The following is a 19,733-nucleotide window of genomic DNA, read 5'->3' as shown; positions in this document are numbered from 1 at the left end:
TTTGTCCTCCAGGAATTGGGGTTGGAGGGGCCCTCTGCAGATACCCTCATGGACTCCTTGCCTAAAAATATGGACCCGGTCCTGGCGGGACTCAGGGCTCCGGCAAGCATTTTTCCATTTCATCCCAAGCACAAGCTATTGCTCCTGCGGGCATGGGAGGCTCCTGAAGCGGGACTCCGGGTGGGGCTCGCTATGGACAAGCTATACCCTCCTCCCGGAGGACGGTTTGGAAATCTTGAGAAATCCTCTGTGGATTCCTACGTTTCTGCGGTCACCAAACACACTACCATCCAGGTGGAGGGATCTACAGCCCTGAAGGACGGGCAGGACCGCAAGCTTGAAACGCACATTTATTTATTTATTTTATTTATTTAAATTCTTTTAATATACCAATGCTCAAGATGAAGTCTTATCGTACCGGTTTACAGTAGAACCAGGGGGGAACCATTTAACTAGAAGAAAGAAAGTTACAATAAACAGGGAGTAACATTCAGGGCCGTTAAGAGAGAAAGAATTAGTTTAACGTAACTCAACTAGAGAGGTAATGTAAAATAGCAGAAAACAATTGATTAACATAGGGTGCTGATTTAGCAGGATATATAAATAAGCAGTTCAAGCATAACAGTTCCTTTGGATAAGGGGCAGAGGAGGCAACCGAAAGGGGCGAGGGAGGGCAGGGGCCGGAAACGGGGCAGAGGCAAGGGGGGAAGTGGTTAAAGGTCCAGGTGAGGAGGAAGGTAATAAGGAGGAGGTGTGAGAGTCAATGCTAGTTGGGGATTGACCCCTCAGGGGTATGCTTGAGAGCACAGCCAGGTTTTCAGTTTCTTTCTAAAGGAAAGATGGCATTGTTCCTGGTGTAGATCCGGAGGTAGTGAATTCCAATGATGAGGTCCAGCGGTGGACAGTGCTCGTTTTTGAATGGAGTTTGAATGGAGGATTTGTTTGGGGGAGCCTGGAGAGATCCTTTGTATGCGGAACTAATCGGTCTTGAGGAAGAATGGAGTTCGAGAGGGATGGTGAGTTGGAGTGAGTTGGAGCACATGAAACGCATCTTCGAGGTCCTGGCCCTGGGGGTCCGCGCGACTGCCTGCAGCAGTCTCAAGTTGCGGGCAGGTCTTAGATGGACCCAACAGCTACTCGGGGTCCAGGATCTTCCCTCGGCAGAGGCGGAGCAAGCAGAGCATTTAGAAGCCGTCATCACCTGTGGGGCTGATGCGCTCTATGACCTCCTTTGCGTCCAAGCAAAAGCAATGGCCTCGGCGGTGTCAGCTAGGCGACTCCTGTGGCTACGCAATTGGTCGACTGACCCATCCTCCAAGGCACGGTTGGGCTCGCTGCCCTTCAGAGGTAAGTTGCTGTTTGGTGAGGACCTGGAGAAGCTTATGGATTCCTTGGGGGATAATAAGGTCCATAAGCTCCCGGAGGATCGGCCGAGACCAGCACGCTCCTTCACCCCCTCCCGTCCTCGTTTTCGGGGACAGAGACAGTATACCCCACGCGGACGGGATGGTGCCACGAGGGGTTATTCTTCCCGGTCTCAGTCTTGGTCGCAGACCTTTCATGGACGTCGACCCTTTTGCGAGGGCCAGCCCGCGCGCACCACCCCTAAGCCTGCCACGCAATGAAGGTCAGCCGGCCCATTCCTCAATCCCGTTTCTGGGCAGTCGCCTCTCCATTTTTTTCGAGGAATGGGTCAAGATCACGTCGGACCAGTGGGTCCTCGACATTGTACGAGACTGGTACGCCTTCGAGCTTGTCCGCGACCCATCGGATCTCTTCCTATTCTCCCCTTGCAGGTACTCCAAACGAGAAGTGGTGGAGCAAACCATCACCAGACTACTGAGCCTGGGCACAGTTGTCCCAGTCCTGGAAAGGGAGCTTGCCGTAGGCCAGTATTCCATCTACTTTGTCGTTCCCAAGAAGGATGGGGCTTTTCGGCTGATCCTGGACCTCAAACGGGTCAACAAAGCCCTCAAAATCCTGTGCTTTCGCATGGAAACCCTGCGAACGGTCATCGTGGCGGTTCGCCCTGGAGAGTGCCTCGCTCGATCTGATGGAGGCGTACTTCCATATCCCAATCCACTGCGATTATCAAAAGTATCTTCGCTTCTACATTCTCAATCGGGACTTCCAGTTTCGGGCCCTACCATTTGGCCTCGCGATCGCGCCTCGCACCTTCACCACGATCATGGTGGTGGTGGCAGCAGCCCTTCGTCGGGAAGGTGTTCTAGTTCATCCCTATCTGGACGACTGGCTTGTGTGGGCCAAGTCGGAGGTTCTCTGCATATAGGCGGTAGATCGGGTATTGGCCCTCCTCGCGTCTCTAGGGTGGATAGTGAATTATTCCAAAAGCAACCTCCAGCCCTCCCAGGAATTAGAGTTCCTGGGAGCCCGCTTAGACGCCCGCTTGGACTTTGCGCACGAGACAAAGTCTTCTTGCCTCGTGCGCGGGCCCTCAAGTTGATCGACCAGATACGGGACTTGATCTCGCTGCCTCTTCCAACGGCCTGGGACTACTTGCAGGTTCTAGGGTCCATGGCTTCCACCATCGATCTAGTCCCCTGGGCCTTTGCTCATATGCGACTGTTACAGAAAGCTTGCTATCACATTGGCAGCTGGTGTCGGAACAGTATCACATGGTCCTCCCTCTTTCGGCCTCTACCATCGCCGACTTGCAGTGGTGGCTTTTGCTCCCCCATCTTCTCCGGGGAATGCCCCTTCAGTCTCCACAGTGGATGATAGTGACCACGGACGCCAGTCTCTCGGGCTAGGGTGCAGTCTGCCTGTCCCGGTCCACTCAGGGGATATGGTCACCCAGTCAGTCTCGCTGGCACATCAATCGGCTGGAGGCCAGGGCGGTGCGTCTGGCTCTGCAGGAGTTCTTGCCCCTCTTATGTGGCAAAGCGGTAAGAGTGCTGTCCGACAACTCCACCACCGTGTCGTACATCTATTGTCAGGGGGGCACCCGCAGTCGCCTGGAAGCCAGCCGTCTCTTTGCCTGGGCGGAATGACACCTGGCTTGCCTAGCGGCCTCTCACATTGCGGGCAAGGAAAATGTTCAAGCGGATTTTCTCAGTCGCCAATCGCTCGATCCGGGAGAGTGGGAACTCTCCAAAGCAGCCATGGACCTGATCGTCAGAAGGTGGGGTCAGCCCCACCTGGACTTAATGGCGACCATGCACAATGCCAAGGCTGATCGGTTCTTCAGCTGCTGGATGGACCACGGCTCAGAGGGAGTCGATGCTCTGGCTCTTCCCTGGCCCGCAGACGTCCTCCTGTACGTGTTTCCTCCGTGGCCCCTAGTGGGAAAGATTCTCAGGAGAATAGAGCTCCGCAGGGGACCAGTGGTTCTGGTAGCACCCGAGTGGCCTCGCAGGCCATGGTTCGCAGATCTTGTCAACCTGGCGGCAGACGGTCCTCTGCGGCTTGGCCATCTTCCTTGTCTACTGCGGCAGGGACCTGTATATTTCGACCAGGCCGATCGCTTCTGTCTAGTGGCCTGGCTTTTGGACGGCGGCGTCTGAGACGAAAAGGCTACAAGGAAGAGGTCATCTCCACCTTGCTTCGAGCCTGAAAGCAGTCGACTTCTCTAGCCTACGTTTGCGTGTGGAAAGTCTTTGAGACTGTTTGTGAGAAGTCGGGTGTCTCAACTCGCTCCGCCCCAGTCTCAGTAGTTCTTTCTTTTCTGCAGGAGGGTCTCTCCAAGGGCCTCTCCTTCAGCTCTCTCCGTGTGCAAGTTTCCGCTCTTGGCTCTCTTCTCGGATGGGTCGATGGTCATCCTTTAGTGGCTCACCCGGACGTAGTTCGGTTTTTGAGGGGAGTCAAACACCTGCATCTGCCCGCTCGCAATATTTGTCCTTCGTGGAGTCTCAATCTGGTCCTCCGGGCCCTGTGTTCTGCTCCGTTCGAACCTATCCATCGGGCTACGGTAAAGTACCTTACACTCAAGACTATTTTCCTTGTTTCGATCGCCTCTGCTCGGCGGGTCTCTGAGATTCAAGCGTTATCCTGTCGGGAACCCTTTTTGCGAATCTCTGACTCCGGTGTCTCTCTCAAAACGGTGCCCTCTTTTCTTCCGAAAGTGGTGTCTGCCTTCCATGTCAACCAATCAATAGAGCTTCCTGCATTTTCTTGGGTCGAGATTGCGGGTACCGCTGGAGGCAACCTTCGTAAACTGGATGTCAAACGCGTTCTACTCAGGTATCTTCAGGTTACTAATGACTTTCGGGTCTCGGAACATCTTTTTCTCCTGTGGAGTGGTCCCAATCGGGGCAAGCCGGCTTCTAAGACCACTATTGCACGATGGTTGAAGGAAGCCATTTCCTCGGCTTATCTCTGCCAAGGTCGGTCAATTCCGGAGGGCTTAAAGGCTCACTCGCTACGTTCTCAAACTACTTCCTGGGCGGAGAGCCAATCGGTCTCTCCGCAAGAGATTTGCAGGGCCGCCACCTGGACGTCCCTGCATACTTTTGCTCGACACTACCGTCTGGATGTGCAAGCACCGGTCTTTGGTTCCTTTGGGCGGCAAGTGCTTCGAGCGGGACTGTCTCGGTCCCACCCGGGATAGGGAAGCTTTGGTACATCCCAAGGTCTGGACTGATCCGGGTACGTACAGGGAAAGGAAAATTAGTTCTTACCTGTTCATTTTCATTCCTGTAGTACCACGGATCAGTCCAGACGCCCTTCCCTGTCTTCATTCTCTTTTCCTGTCCTCTCAAAGCTTGTTTTACAGATTCACAGATTTTGATGCCTAATTCTATACTATAATCCTGAGCAATTACACCGGAAGCCTTGGTTGGTTGTTCAAGTACCAAGTTTATGCAAGAGCGTATAGTTCTACCATGTTTTTTTCTTACTCTGTTTTACAGTTGCTCAATTGAGCTTTATGGTTACTTGCTTGATCCTATTCTGAGTTTGTTGTTTTTCTGCTTTGACAATGGTTATACTGAAGGGTTACAGGAGGGGCTGTGCCCTCATATAGGGCACCTTTGCAGTTTTAGTCTGTCTTCACCTGCTGGAAAGGAGGCTCAACCCAAGGTCTGGACTGATTCGTGGTACTACAGGAACGAAAATTAACAGGTAAGAACTAATTTTCCTTTTAGGAGTATCCTGTCAATAAAAATAAAAACAAACTGGTTTATCAATTAAGTTTCTAAATGTTTCAGGATTCACTTGTGGCTTCCTTATTTTCTTTCTTTTATATCCTATTTATTATGTTTACATATTATTGTAGCTCAAAGACAGTGCAAGGACATGTATCATACCTCTATACAATATACTAATCATGAGGGAAATCAGCTGCCTAAGGAATCGCATGTTCCAAAACCACCACTGGAGGCTCCTTCTCTTCTTTTGGCTGGAACACAGCCTACTGGCCATTTTTAGAGGGGATCCATTTTCCTATTTCCTGTTTCACTTTTGAACCTTGTGAGCCAGGGAAGTAATATTAAAGTCGGATTGGTCTGCTTGGGCTGTAATTTCTTATGTTGTGGCAACTGCTAGTTACACAGTGTAACAATCAAGCTGAAAACTTTGAGTTTTCCAGATTTTTGACTGACATTTTAATGTGTGATTCAAAGAGATTTTCACTGTAGTTCATCAGCTGCAAATTATGGATCTGACTTGCAAGGCTTTTTTCCCTCTACCGATGCAGAATGGGAATTTGGGTCCTCTGTCTCAAAAAGGCAGAACTGTAGGTACTTACTGCCTTCTCTGGTGGGCGATTGGGCAACACAGCGGGCCAGATTTTCAAAGGGTCACGCGCGCCGAGCCTATTTTGCATAGGCCCAGCGACGCACGCATGTCCCGGGGCTTTGTGAAAGGGGGGGCGGGACGGGACGGGTCCGAGGCCTCCGGCACAGCGGCCATGCCAGGGAATCACGCGACGGCACTCGGCCGGCACGCACAACCTACACCTGCCCAGAGGCAGGCGCAACTTATTAAAAGGTTGGGGGGGGTTAGATAGGGCTAGGGGGGGGTTTAGATAGGGGAAGGGAGGGGAAGGTGGGGGGGGGTTGGAGGGACCAGGGAAAGCCATCGGGGCTCCCCTAGGGCTCGGCTCGCGCAAGATATACTAGTGTTGCGCACGCTGACCCCAGATTTTATAACATGTGCGCATGTTATAAAATCGGGCATACATTTGTGCGCGCCGGGTAGCGCGCACGTTTTAAAATCCGGCCCAATGTTTTCACCTCGATTACTTGAAAATTTCCAAAGAGGAGAGAGGGAAAGGAGAAATTTTAGTTTTATTACCCAATAAAGCTGAGCAAACTGAGGCACAAAAAAAGAAAGTGGCTTTATTCAAGGTCGCAGAGATGCAGTGTTAGAAGAGTTTTCCAAGGCTTTTTCAGATTTGTAAGGCAATGCTGTAATCACAAGACTGTACCTCATCCCTTAAAAGTAACTCTTGAGCATTTTAACAGCATATGTAATGGAACGGAGATAACTTGAACTCTCTGTGATGCCAGCTTTCTTTTCCCGTATTAGTGCACTATGAGATCTGTACTTTAGGGAGGACACTAAACCTTGCACCCTTCTAGAGAGATATCTACCTGTTACTACAGGACTCCAGAGGGAACCTCCTCCCACCCTTTTGTCCTGCTATTGTGTATCTCATTGTGTATGGGTAAGAAGTGGCTGTTAGTGTCATGGTATTTTTCAATTGCTGCTCTTCCTTCGCTTTACAGAGGTGTTGGTAGATGTGATGGAGAAGTAGTGACTGTTTCTAGTGCACCACTTCCCTAAACATTTTACCTATTAAATGAAGCACAGACAAATCCCATACCCTGCACAATGAATAGCTTTGTGAAGATCGAGAATGAAGAACCAATTGTTCCCTGTACTTACCTGGATCAGTCCAGAGAGTGGGTTATATCCCCCTTCCAGCAGATGGAATCAGAGAAAAACTCGAAGGGTGGCCTGTTATAAGCTGGAGCGCCCTCTGCACCCTTCAGTTTTTCTCTGACTCCAGCAGATAAAGGTGGCAGAACCTACGGTTCCTCTCCAAAGTTTTGGAAAGATAGATTACTTCTTAATTCTCTTTCCTTGCTTTCTACTATATTTCCTTTATTTGGGGCTGGATCAGATTACAAAAAAAAAGGCAGTATCTTTTAAAAGGGAACAGCCCTTCTGACTTACTCGGTGTTCAGGCATTTTAAGCTTGCAACCAGAACTGTTGGTACTGTTGCTTATTTTTGTTCACATTTTGGGGTAAGTTTATGTTCCTTTATTCCCTTTCAGGTTAGGTTATTCCTTTCTCAAGTGGAGTTTTAATAGTGTCTCCAGGGTAGATGCTGGTGGTCCAGCCTCTCCCCCACTTCAACAACCTACTGCCTTGCCCTCAGAGGCTGTTTCCTCGGGGCAGTGTTAATAAGAGATGCATAATTCCTCTGTTTTAACAAGTTTATATTTTGAATCGTTGTACCTGAGCGGAGGCTGTTTCTCTCTTTCCCGCTCCTGGCTGCTGCGAGCTTGATTTCTTTTCCTGCTCATTGCCCGACCCCATGCTGCGCCCGTTAAGATGCAGTGCCTGTGGAGAGCCGGGTTTTCGGCTCTCCCACAAAGGTTTTATGCGAGAGATGTCTCCCTGGTGGGGAGGGTTCCTCGCGGCCGGCTGGGCGTCTGCACTCGCAGGCGTGACTGTCTGCAACGCTGGCCCCGTTCCCGTCTAGTGCGGGAACGGCAGCCATTTTGTGTTCCGAGCCGGTGGCTCCCGCGCAGCCAGATGGTGTCTCAGACCCCGTATCGCCGCCAAATTTATCACCTGTTAACTCACTAGACCCGGGGTAACTCGGCCTCCCAAGGAACAGCAGGGGTCCCTTAACCTCAGGCTCCCCAAGGAACATGGATTCATCAGCCAGCCCCCAGGGTCCGATTGGTCCCTCCTCTGGTTACGCCGGCTGATCCAGACCTGCAGGATCCCACTACATCTGTTCAAATGGAGGGAGATGACCAAAGAGTACTACGCCTCTTCCAGAGGGATGAGGTAGACCCTCTCATCCCCCACGTCTTGGCCGAATTGGATATAGAGGCTCTGCAGGACCCTCCTGGGACTAGTATGACAACGAGCAAGGGCAATCCTGCTCTGGCCGGCCTGCGCCCACCAACTCGGACTTTTCCTTTCCATCCAATGCTCCTGTAATTGTTGTCTAGAGAGTGGGACTCTCCAGACGCCTCTCTTAGGGTAGGCAGAGCTATGGACAAGTTGTACCCTCTGCCAGAAGAGTTCTTAGATCTCCTCAAGGTCCCTAAGGTGGTTGCATCAGTGTCTGTGGTTACAAAACGGACTACTATTCCGGTAACGGGTGGGGCCGCCCTGAAGGACCTGCAGGACCGTAAGCTCGAAGTCTACCTAAAAAAAGGGTATTTGAGGTATCTGCTTGGAGGTCCAGGCGGCCGTCTGTAGCTCCCTCATGCAGCGAGCAGGGTTCAGGTGGGTCCAACAACTGCTTAGCACCCAGGAGCTATCGCCCGATGAAACACAACAGGCAGAGCGCCTGGAAGCAGTTATTGCTTATGGAGCGGACGCTTTATACGATCTTCTCCGGGTACTTGCCAGATCCATGGTTTCAGTTGTCTCGGTTAGACGCCTTCTTTGGCTTTGTAATTGGTCGACGGATTCGTCTTCCAAGTCTCAGTTGGGATCTCTGCCCTTCAAGGGAAAGCTGCTGTTTGGTGAAGATCTAGAACAGCTCATCAAATCCCTCGGAGAGAATAAGGTCCATAAGCTACTGGAGGATCCCCCATGGACTTCAAGGACGTTCAGCTCTACTAAAAGTCGTTTCCGGGGACAGTGGCGTTTTCGCCAGTCAAGGCCTGCAGCTCAGAGACCATCTTCTTCACGTTCACAGTTGTGGTCTCATTCCTTTCGGGGCTGGAGAACAGCTTGGGATAACCCCTCCCAAGGGGCACCTTCCAAATCTTCCCAGTGAAGGCTCGCTGACCTACTCTTCCACCCCCTGGATAGGAGGACACCTTTCCATATTCTACGAGGAGTGGGTCAAAATTACCTCGGATCAGTGGGTTCTAGATATTCTAAAGCACAGCTACAAGGGACCGGGCCCGACAGACGCGCAATCGGCTCCTAGCCTTGGGGGCCATTTTACCAGTGCCCCCGGAAGAACAAGGAAAAGGCCATTATTCTGTCTACTTCATGGTTCCCAAAAAGGAAGATTCTTTTCGGCCAATCCTCGATCTCAAGATGGTCAACAAGGCCCTCAAGATCCCACACTTCCGGATGGAAACCTTACGGTCCGTAATAGCGGCAGTGCACAGCGGGGAGTTCCTTGGACTTAACGGAAGCTTATCTTCACATCCCCATCCTCAAGGCACATCGACGCTTTCTGCGCTTCAAGATCCTCTGTCAACATTTTCAATTTCGGGCCCTGCCCTTCGGCCTGGCGACTGCTCCCCGCACCTTCACCAAGGTAATGGTGGTGGTGGCGGCAGCCCTACGGAAGGAGGGCATCCTAGTCCATCCCTACCTGGACAACTGGCTCATTCGAGCAAAGTCACGAGACTTATGTCAGCAGGCAATTGAGAGTTTTGTAACTTCTCCACTCTCTCGGATGGGTCATCAAGTTTGCCAAGAGCAGCCTTACTCCCTCTCAAACACTCAACTTCATAGGAGCACGTTTCGATACCAACGTGAGCACGGTCTTCCTCTGTCAGGACCGGGCCCGGACCCTTATAGCTCAAGTGCAAAGCTTCCGGAGCCTCCAACTCCCACAGCTTGGGACTATCTCCAAGTCTTGGGCACTATGGCTTCAACTATAGATTTAGTGCCGTGGGCTTTTGCGCATATGCATCCTCCGGAGAGGGCTTACTCTCCCACTGGAAGCCAGTGTCTCAGGACTTTCAAGCCCTCCTACCGCTGTCAGATATGGCCAGGGACAGCCTGAACTGATGAGTCAGTCTCGAGCACTTACTGCAGGGAGTGAACCTGGAAGTCCCACAATGTGTGATCGTCACCACAGATGCCAGTCTCTCCGGCTGGGGAGCGGTGTCAAATGCAGTCTGCTCAGGGACAGTGGACTGGGGTCCAAGCCACATGGCCGATCAATTGCCTGGAGACCAGAGTGGTTCGACTTGTGCTGAAGCGTTTCTTTCCACTGGTTCGTCACCAAGCAGTGTGGATACTCTCCGACACCGCAACCACGGTGGCGTACATCAATTGCCAAGGAGGGGCGAAGAGCCGGCATGTCTCTCCAGAGACGGACAAGTTGATGGCATGGGCGGAGCTCCACCTCTCTCGCCTAGCAGCGTCCCACATTGCAGGGGTGGACAACGTTCAGGCGGATTTTCTAAGCCGCCAACATACAGATCCAGGGGAGTGGGAACTCTCCAAAGAAGCAGTAGCACTTCTCTTCAACCGGTGGGGAACCCCACACCTGGACCTAATGGCCACGCTAAGGAATGCGAAGGCTCCACACTTCTTCAGTTGCAGACAGGAGCACGGCACAGAGAGCGTGGATGCCCTGGTCCTCCCATGGCCGCGAAACCTCCTTCTCCACGTATTCCCGCCATGGCCTCTGGTGGGCAAAGTCCTTCGGAGAATAGAAATTCACCAAGAGCCAGTCATCCTAGTGGTGCCAGAATGGTCAAGAAGACCGTGGTTTGCAGACTTAGTCAATCTAGCTGTGGACGGCCCTCTTCGTCTCGGTCACTTGCCGAACCTCCTGCGGCAAGGTCCAGTATATTTCAACCGGGCAGATCACTTCTGTCTTGCTGCCTGGCTTTTGAACGGCAGAATTTGAGAAGACGAGGCTACCCTGAGGATGTGATTTTCACTCTCCTCAAGGCCCAGAAGACTTCCACTTCCATCTCCTATGTCCGCAACTGGAAAGTGTTTGAGACCTAGTGTGTATCCTTAGACATTTCTCCACGTCGCGCATCAGTCGTTCAGGTACTGTCCTTCTTACAGCGAGGCCTGGAGAAGGGCTTGGCCTACAATTCCCTGAGAGTACAAGTGGCAGCTCTTGGTTCTCTTGTCCATCACCAGGAGGGAGCTCCTCTTTCTTTGCATCCTGACATTGTCTGATTTTTAAGAGGAGTGAAGCACATAAAGCCACCTGCCCACTCATTGTGCCCCTCTTGGAGTCTTAATTTAGTCCTTCGGGTTCTGACAGGCCTACCATTCGAGCCGCTGAGGAGAGCAACCCTCAAAGATCTCACTCTAAAGACTGTTTTTCTGATGTCTATTTGTTCTGCCCGAAGAATTTCGAAACTGCAAGCTCTATCGTGCAGAGAGCCCTACCTCCGTTTCACGGACTCGGGAGTGTCCTTGACTATGGTACCATCTTTTCTGCCAAAGGTGGTCTCAGCTTTTCATATGAATCAATCCGTGGAACTTCCTTCCTTCCCTGATGAGGATCCCGGGGAACTGCACAAGCTCAATGTCAAGCGAGTCCTTATTTCTTATGTTCCCTCATGAGAGGCTTCTAAGAATACTAAAAAGTCATGGGATATGAGGTGATGTCCTTTCGTGGATTACAAACTGGTTAAAAGACAGGAAACAGAGAGTAGAGCAATGGTTACATGGAATAGACTTAGTTTTTGGGTACTTGCCAGGTTCTTACGGCCTGGATTGGCCACTGTTGGAAACAGGATGCTGGGCTTGATGGACCCTTGGTCTGACCCAGTATGGCATTTTCTTATGTTCTTATGTTCTTATTCGATATTTGGAGGTTACTAATGATTTCTGCTTGTCGGACAATCTCTTTGTCCTGTGGAGTGGTCCCAAAAAAGGCAACAAGGCTTCTAAGTCCACAATTGATTGCTGGTTAAAGGATGCAATTACGGCAGCATATGTGGTGTCTGTCTACAACCTCCTGACGGTATTAAAGCTCATTCGCTACGGTCTCAAGCAGCTTCCTGGGCTGAGAGTCGTGCAGTCTCGCTGCAGGAAATATGCAGAGCAGCTACCTGGAAATCGCTGCACACCTTTGCATGGCATTATCACTTGAATCTACAACCACCGGGTTTTGGCTCCTTTGGTGCTCAGGTCATTCGAGCCAGGCTATCCGGGGTCCACCCTACGTAGGGAAGCTTTGGTACATCCCACTGTCTGGACTGATCCAGGTACGTACAGGGAAAAGAAAATTATTCCTTACCTGCTAATTTTCATTCCTGTAGTATCACGGCTCAGTCCAGACGCCCTCCCTAAAGATGCATGGGATTGGGATAGTTGCTCAGCTCGAATACTTATGTAATTCAGAACTCTTGTTGGTTACCTCCTGGTTCATTTTGCAAGTCTTAAAAAAAACAAAACAATTTTTAATGCTGTTTGTACGTGCAGTACATAGTTACAGTTTTCCTGATCCATCCTACCAGTTTCTTCTTGCTTTGATATTCTTAATACTGAAGGGACGCAGAGGGCACTCCAACTTATAACAGGCCACCCTTCGAGTTTTTCTCTGACTCCATCTGCTGGAAGGGGGACATAACCCACTGTCTGGACTGATCCGTGGTACTACAGGAATGAAAATTAACAGGTGAGGAATAATTTTCTTATACTTTGTTCACAGGGATGCTAAACTGTTCTTGTAAACTGCGTGCATGTGTATTTAAAGACAAACTGCTTTGGATTTCAGTACATGAAGCATAATAGAAAACTCTCTTTAACTCTTTCTCAGCTGGCTGCTTTATGAAAAACCAGATTTTGAAGGCCTCTCAATTCCTCTGGAAGAAGGGGAGATGGAACTGACTAACCTCTGGGGGGACATCGTAGAAGAGGGTGCTGCTGTACCGGCTGTGATTGGGTCACTCCGGCAGGTAGTGAAGGTAACTGCTCTGTTATCCATTTTTTATTATTTTTAATGTTCTTTTCAATAGTTATACTATTGGACCTTAGTGCAACTTTTGACACTGTTGACCACAGTATGAGTGAGCTTCTTCAGGCCTAACTTATCTCCCTGCTTGGGGGGTTTGGGCTAGCGATCCCATTCAAGGATTGCCTTACATCCCTTGAAACTATTGATGCTATCCTGCGTGGTCAGCTATATCTGGTACTTTGGCATGTAGGGTCTGTGACAGACCCTGCCATTGTTGCTGATTATTCTTCCAAGTATTGCTTGGGTTTTTCTGTCAATTGTGCCTGTCAGCAAAACATGGGGCTCACTTCTGCAGATGCATTCTTTCCTTCAGATGCCAGTGGACCGCAGGTTTTTTCTGGAGCGCTCTCGGGCCCCAGTTGGTTTTTCGATTGTTTTATAACACAGAAGGAAACTATGCGGTCTTCGTCCAATAGTTCTTCTCTTGTTTGCATCTCTAGACTTTTCCCTGTATCCAAGAGGGTCTAGACGTATTGTCATTGTCAGGGTTTACTGATCCAAAACCCAGCTTGTAATGTTTTATGTGATGCAGTGTATGTTTCTTGCTGGCATTCACACCATTCCCCTGCCTTAGGTGCCTCTGCCTCACAATGGGGTTTTTATCTCCGTCTTTTCTATGATTTTCTCTTTGTAGAACCCAACTCTTTTCCCACCTAGACCCCTTTGTCGGTCAGCTGCCTCCAGGCCAAAGGGAGAGAGGTGGTGCTTTCAGCACACTGCAGTTTTCTGCTTTGCCTATAGCTTGGGAATCACCCATGTGTGAGGACTATCATCCTGCTTGTCCTCTGAGAAAGCAGAGTTGCTTACCTGTAGCAGGTGTTCTCTGAGGACAGCAGGATGCCTCCCCTGGGACTGAGGGACTCTGCCTAGGGGCCTGGGTGATAGCTACAGCTACACATGCTCAGTAGGGTATATTTCAAAATTCTCTGCAACTCCCAGAAGGACAGCAGGAAGTAGCAACAAGTGCCTCACAGCTATGGGAGAGGCAGAGGAGGAGGAGAGTCAATCGAGCCCCCAAAAACAGGCAGGTGATTGGAGCGCTGCCAGGCTGCCACCACTGATTAACCCCTGGCCTTGCCTGACCGGGTTTTACAGTGTCCGGTTACCCTTGCAACTGGAAACGCTACAATAGGCTGCAGAACCGGGCTGTCCAGTCGAAACTCGGGCAGTTGGTCACCCTACATGCTAGGCAGGGGATGGAGTTAGAGATGGGGGTTGCTGCTGAGTGGGTGGCTGGGAAAATCTGCTTAATATTTTATTGTCCCGGATTTTAGCCATTCAAATAAACTCTGATATTTACCCAGAAAAATGAGTAATTTTTTCAAATGATTTCTCCTGTTTTTGTTCTTGTTATAATAAATCCTGAGAAATTCCTGAGAAAAATAAAGAAACAATAAAACAAAAAATGAAGGTCACTAATCATAGGTATACCAAAATAATTCAGAGGAAAGAGAAGTACTTGGGATACTGCGAGGTAGAGTAAAGAAGAAAGGCACTTGAGAGGTAGAAGCAGTTAAAGGATGCATATGTGTGCCCGGTGGGCTCTTGAATGATGGAAATTCCTATTTTAGTTGAGTGGGTCAATTTAAGTTTGTGGCCCAAAAACTCCTTAAAGAGCCATGTTCTTGGTAGTTTTCTGGAGGCTAGCAGTTTTGGGACTAGTCTGATGTTGGGTAGTAAAGCATTCAAAAGAGTTGGCAATAATCAGAGAAGGAGTTCTGTCCGGTGGTTGTGAGGTCTAGTTCCTTATGTAAATAGGCTACCCAAAGTTAAAAGAAACAAGGTTATCTAGGTCCCAAGTCTGGCAGGGCAGGAGTGGGCCGGCGGATAAAGGCTTGATGGGAGAGTCTGGTGTAAGTGGAAGCGTGAGGCAGCCACAGAGCTCCCAGAGCAATGTCATTGCAGCAAGCATCCCAAAATGCTAGTAAAGCTACCTGACAATTTAGAATCAGAAACAAAAAACCTGACTTGTTTTTAGAACAGGAGTGCTGATGTAGTGCTCGGTTCCCAGGCCTAGTAAAAAGAACATTAAAAAAAAAAAAAAGTGAAGAAATGGTAAAAAGAAAAATAGAGCATGACTGGGAAGTATATTTGGGGTAGATTTTCAAAAAATGCGTGTTCGTGTACTTTTGTTGGCGCACCAGTCACAAACAAAAGTACGCTGGATTTTAGTAGATACGCGCGTAGCCGCTAAAATCCAGGATCGGCGCGCGCAAGGCTGCCGATTTTGGGCAGCCGGCGCGCGCTGAGCAGCCTGCCTCCGTTCCCTCCAAGGCCGCTCCGAAATCGGAGCGGCCTCGGAGGGAACTCGCTTTCGCCCACCCCCCCAGCCCTATCTAAACCCCCCCCCCCACCTTTGTCGGGGAATTTACGCTTCCCAGATGGAGAAGTAAATCCCCGCGCGCCAGCGGGCCGCTAGCGCGCCGAGATGCAACCCGGGGGAGGTTCCGGAGGGCACGGCCACGCCCCCGGGCCGCCCCAGGCCGAAACCACGCCCCTGGCCCCGCCCCCGAAACGCCGCGCCAATCGGCCCCGCCCCCGACTCGCCCCCTCGAAAAACCCCGGGACTTACGCGAGTCCCGGGGCTCTGCGCACGCCGGCAGGCCTATGGAAAATAGGCGTGCCGGCGCGCAAGGCCCTGCTCGCGTAAATCCGCCCGGATTTACGCGAGCAGGGCTTTTAAAATCCGCCCCTATGTGTTTTAGAGTAAAGGTTTCTGTAAAGCTAAGGGAAGAGTGGAACAGAGTTAGTGATAAAAGTTAATGCTGCCCTGTGTGATTCTGAGCATCTTAATTGAACAGGTTAAGACTGGAAGATATGTCTGAAAGAAAACTTACATACAGTGGGGCGGATTTTCAGAGCCCTGCTCGCCTAAATCCGCCCAAAACCGGGCGGATTTAGGCGAGCAGGGCCCTGCGCGCCGGTGAGCCTATTTTACATAGGCCTACCGGCGCGCGCAGAGCCCCGGGACTCGCGTAAGTCCCGGGGTTCTCCGAGGGGGGCGTGTCGGGGGGCGGGCCCGGTCATCGTGGCGTTTAGGGGGCGTGTCGGCAGCATTTTGGGGGCGGGTACGGGGGCGTGGCTACGGCCCGGGGCGGTCCGGGGGCGTGGCCGCACCCTCCGTACCCACCCCCAGGTCGCGTCCCGGTGCGCAACAGGCCCGCTGGCGCGCGGGGATTTACTTCTCCCTCCGGGAGGCGTAAATCCCCGGAGAAAGGTAAGGGGGGGATGTAGACAGGGCCGGGCGGGTGGGTTAGGTAGAGGAAGGGAGGGGAAGGTGAGGGGAGGGCGTTAGAGGATTCCCTCCAAGGCCGCTCCGATTTCGGAGCGGCCTTGGAGGGAACGGGGGTAGGCTGCGCGGCTCGGCGCGCGCCGGCTATACAGAATTCATAGCCTTGCGCGCGCCGATCCAGGATTTTAGTGGATACGCGCGGCTCCGCGCATATCTACTAAAATCCAGCGTACTTTTGCTTGCGCCTGATGCGCCAGCAAAAGTACGCCTATTCGCGTTTTTTGAAAAACTACCCCAGTGAGCAAAGAAAGATTTGTTGAAGGGTCAAATGAACTGTCATGGCAAAAGAGGTTTGAGTAATGATTAGCTTATACATAAAAGCTGACTAGAAACAAAAGAAAATGACAGTAACTTTCGTCACATTCACATCCCTTCATGACAAGCAAAGTTGCCAAACTGAAATTTAAGACAACAGAGAAGCACTTGTCTGTGAGCAGTGAAATCATTAAATGGCAAAGTAATAACAATGCTGTAAGTTTTTAGTGAAGCAAGGTTTCAGTGCTCAACCTATGATGGTGTGAATGATTACAGATGCTGTTCCTTCTCACAGAATAGGGTACATTGCTGATTATTTTTTTTAAAAGCTAGTTAACACAGTTCACTAAGCCATTGAGGAACCTTACACCTAGGGAACTCACCACATAATTAGTCTGCGGAAGAAGCTCTGTATAGGGAGGTAGCCTCTCTTTTTGGTTTTGTATAAATTAGGCTAGTAAGAAGATCGGAAGAGCCAAAAGTAAAAGTCAAGAACTGCAGAGACTTTCAACCCGTCTTGCAACAGTCTCAAGAAGCATAAAGCTAAGTGTACCCTGGACATACCAAAATAGCCAGATCTGAGCTTAAAGTATACCAAAGTCAAACAAACATACAGGAAGAGACAAAAGATACAGAAAAGAAGGAAACTCACACAGAAAAAAAACAGAAAGGAAACACACTAACATAAAATTCATATACTTACCTGAACAAGAACATAAGAAAGCTCTTGTTGACCTGAAAGACATAAAAAGGTCACAAAGTCCAAAGAGGGGAACGGGAAGACATGTGGGATGAGTCAGCAGTCAAGGTAAGGTGTTGTGCAGCCATTTTTGGCCTTGAATGCTTAAACCAAGATATTGAATTTGACTTTGTAGAATATTGGGAGCCAATGCAGAGATCATAGAATAGGAGTAATCCTTTCCAAATATATTTGCATTTATCATCTGCTGAGCAGAAGATCTCCACCAAAAATAGAATAAAGCCTTAAGTATTTTTTCCATAGACTCAAAATAGGAGCACGCTTGAGAACAGTCTGGCCCTGAGTGAGGGAGCAGTGTAGATGAGGAGGTGAAGATGGACCCTTCCAGTAGGACCCAGCAGAGAGAAACTAAAAGACCTAGGGAATTGAATTAGACAACAGGAAGGCTGAGACTTATTGAGTATGGAGGGCTCTGGGATGGTGCCAGAGGTTGATCAATGATTGCAGGGAGAGAATTGCCGGAGCATGGAGAAAGTGGTAGGTAATTGTTAGGATTTTACATTTATATGGATTAGCAGAAATCAGCAGGAAGAGATTTTATTACAATATCATTTTGTTTTTTGCGGTAACAGGTTGATAAAGTGATTTTAGTAAATTCAGAGGCGATGCATGTAAGAACCTTGATGGTCTCATTTTTTCTCAGCAGTTCTTCTATTCAAGAATTTTGCCATAGACACAAAATGCAAGATATGCTTATAAATGAGGCCCAGTGGGTTGTATAACTAGAGGGGCTCTTTTAAAGGTAATTATAGTGTGCAATATGTGCCACATTATTGATTTACTTTACATGATTAGAAGATGGTTTCCCTGCTATATGGCCATTTGGAATCTGCCACTTGTGCACTGAACAGCTGTTGGATAACATGTAAAGTCACCAGTGCTTCCCAATTAATAGCAATAAAAACCCTTCAGCGCCACTGGTGGTGTGAGGAGGATTCTGCTTATGGGCTTTCAGAATCCTTACAGGGCCAGGTGCTGCAATAAATATATACATTTTTTCTTGTTCTATCAGGATTACCAGGTTTGCCAAATAGACCTGTTTACAGAGCCAGAAGGCTTAGGACTGGTGACCTCATACTTTGATGACACCGAGGACATCCAGGGGTACGGCAAGCTGCAGAAGACCTGTTCCATTAAAGTGCATTGGGGCATGTAAGTATCCTATGTGTGCTGTGTAGAGTTGTGAGATTGTTGAATGTCAGTTCCTGAGCTAGTAACAGTTATCCCAAAATTTGGGATAGGCAGAAAGGCCTGTCTGAATCTTGTGAGCCTTCTGCATTGCAGGGTTTCGTATGTTCCCAGCTTTATTGTGTTTTATTCATCCTTAAACAATGCCTGGAGAGAGCCTAGTGTCTGAGATCCATTTACATTTGCAGGGAAAGTTGCTTAAAACTAAAACATTTCCATAGAATTTTGTGGACCTTCTGCTGATTTTTCTTTTTTTTTTTTTTTTGTAACTGTTATCATACACTCTCACATTCCCTGTCACGCAAATTCTCGCAAATCTCCTGAGTTCCTGGAAACCTTAGAAATTTGTCATTAAAAATTGTGGAAAATGTTTGGAAGATTCCACTTTTATAGTTTTAAAGCTCAGGGCTGAGACTCATTCAAGATTCCTCAAGCATTAACCACATCACATTCTTTATCCCAGGACAAGCAGGATGATAGTCTTCACATATGGGTGACATCATCGATGGAGCCCCCTCACGGAAAAAAAACTTCTGTCAAAGTTTCTAGAAACTTTTGGCTGGCACAGTGAGCCTACTGAGCATGCCCAGCATGCCATGATCCCTGCATCCACAGATGTCTCCCTCCAGTTTCTTTTTTTTCCCACACTGCTTTTAGCCTTGTGTTGAAGGAGCTCTGTGAGTTTTTCTCACTATTTTTTCCTCATGGAATATTTCATTAGAAATTAATATTTTCTGTCACAAAAATTTCCTATTGGGTCTCCCTCCAACATCCCGTTCGGTGGCTGCTCTTTGGAGTCTTTTTTCATCGATTCCGGTTATTTTTCATAACCAGTATCCGCGAATCACTGACCGTTACTAGGCCTTAAAATTTTCAACAATGGCCACCAGTTTTAAAAGATGTCCAAATTGTCCCCAGACAATGTCGATTACAGACCCGCACGACATTTGCGTTCTTTGCCTGGGATCAGGCCATGTCGTCCGCGCATGTTTAACCTGCACCCAGATGACACCGAAGGGCAGGTGTGCCCGGATTGACAAGATGAAGGAACTTTTCAAAAACATTACTCCATCGTCAGCGTCATCACCAAAAATACTGGCTTCCTCTGCTGAAAAGCATCGAGGTAAGAAGTTCGGTGACCATTCATCACTGACTCCATCGGGATCTTCGATAGTGTCCTCGTCCGCCAATAAAGAACATCGAGAGAAAAAAACGCCATCGGCGCCGATCCAATTCCGTTCCTTTGGATCCATCGGGGACCGCATCGAGTTCGAAGGAGGTCGAACCGATGACAAAACGGGTCCGGGTACAAGAGCGTCCATGCCCCTCTGTACCTGAGACACCAAGGCGCTCTCTACCGGCAACGGTGTTAGAGGCTGTACCAACACATACTGTTGTGGAGGTACCA

At 49.5% G+C, this 19,733-nt stretch overlaps 1 protein-coding gene across 4 annotated transcripts in view; it reads left to right on the top strand.

Annotated features, from left to right (window-relative positions):
• Nucleotides 1-19,733, top strand: part of CRYBG1 (crystallin beta-gamma domain containing 1) — a 479,364-nt gene that overhangs the window by 264,981 nt on the left and 194,650 nt on the right. For all 4 annotated transcript variants that reach the window (XM_029595327.1, XM_029595329.1, XM_029595328.1 and 1 more), the window contains 2 exons: nucleotides 12,633-12,780; nucleotides 18,150-18,289. In XM_029595327.1, the coding sequence (XP_029451187.1) occupies nucleotides 12,633-12,780; nucleotides 18,150-18,289 (288 nt within the window). The remainder of the gene's footprint in view (nucleotides 1-12,632; nucleotides 12,781-18,149; nucleotides 18,290-19,733) is intronic.

This window comes from Rhinatrema bivittatum, chromosome 3, assembly GCF_901001135.1.
Source record: "Rhinatrema bivittatum chromosome 3, aRhiBiv1.1, whole genome shotgun sequence".
In the NCBI taxonomy this organism is placed as follows: domain Eukaryota; kingdom Metazoa; phylum Chordata; class Amphibia; order Gymnophiona; family Rhinatrematidae; genus Rhinatrema; species Rhinatrema bivittatum.
This window is presented reverse-complemented; position numbering and strand designations above follow the sequence as displayed.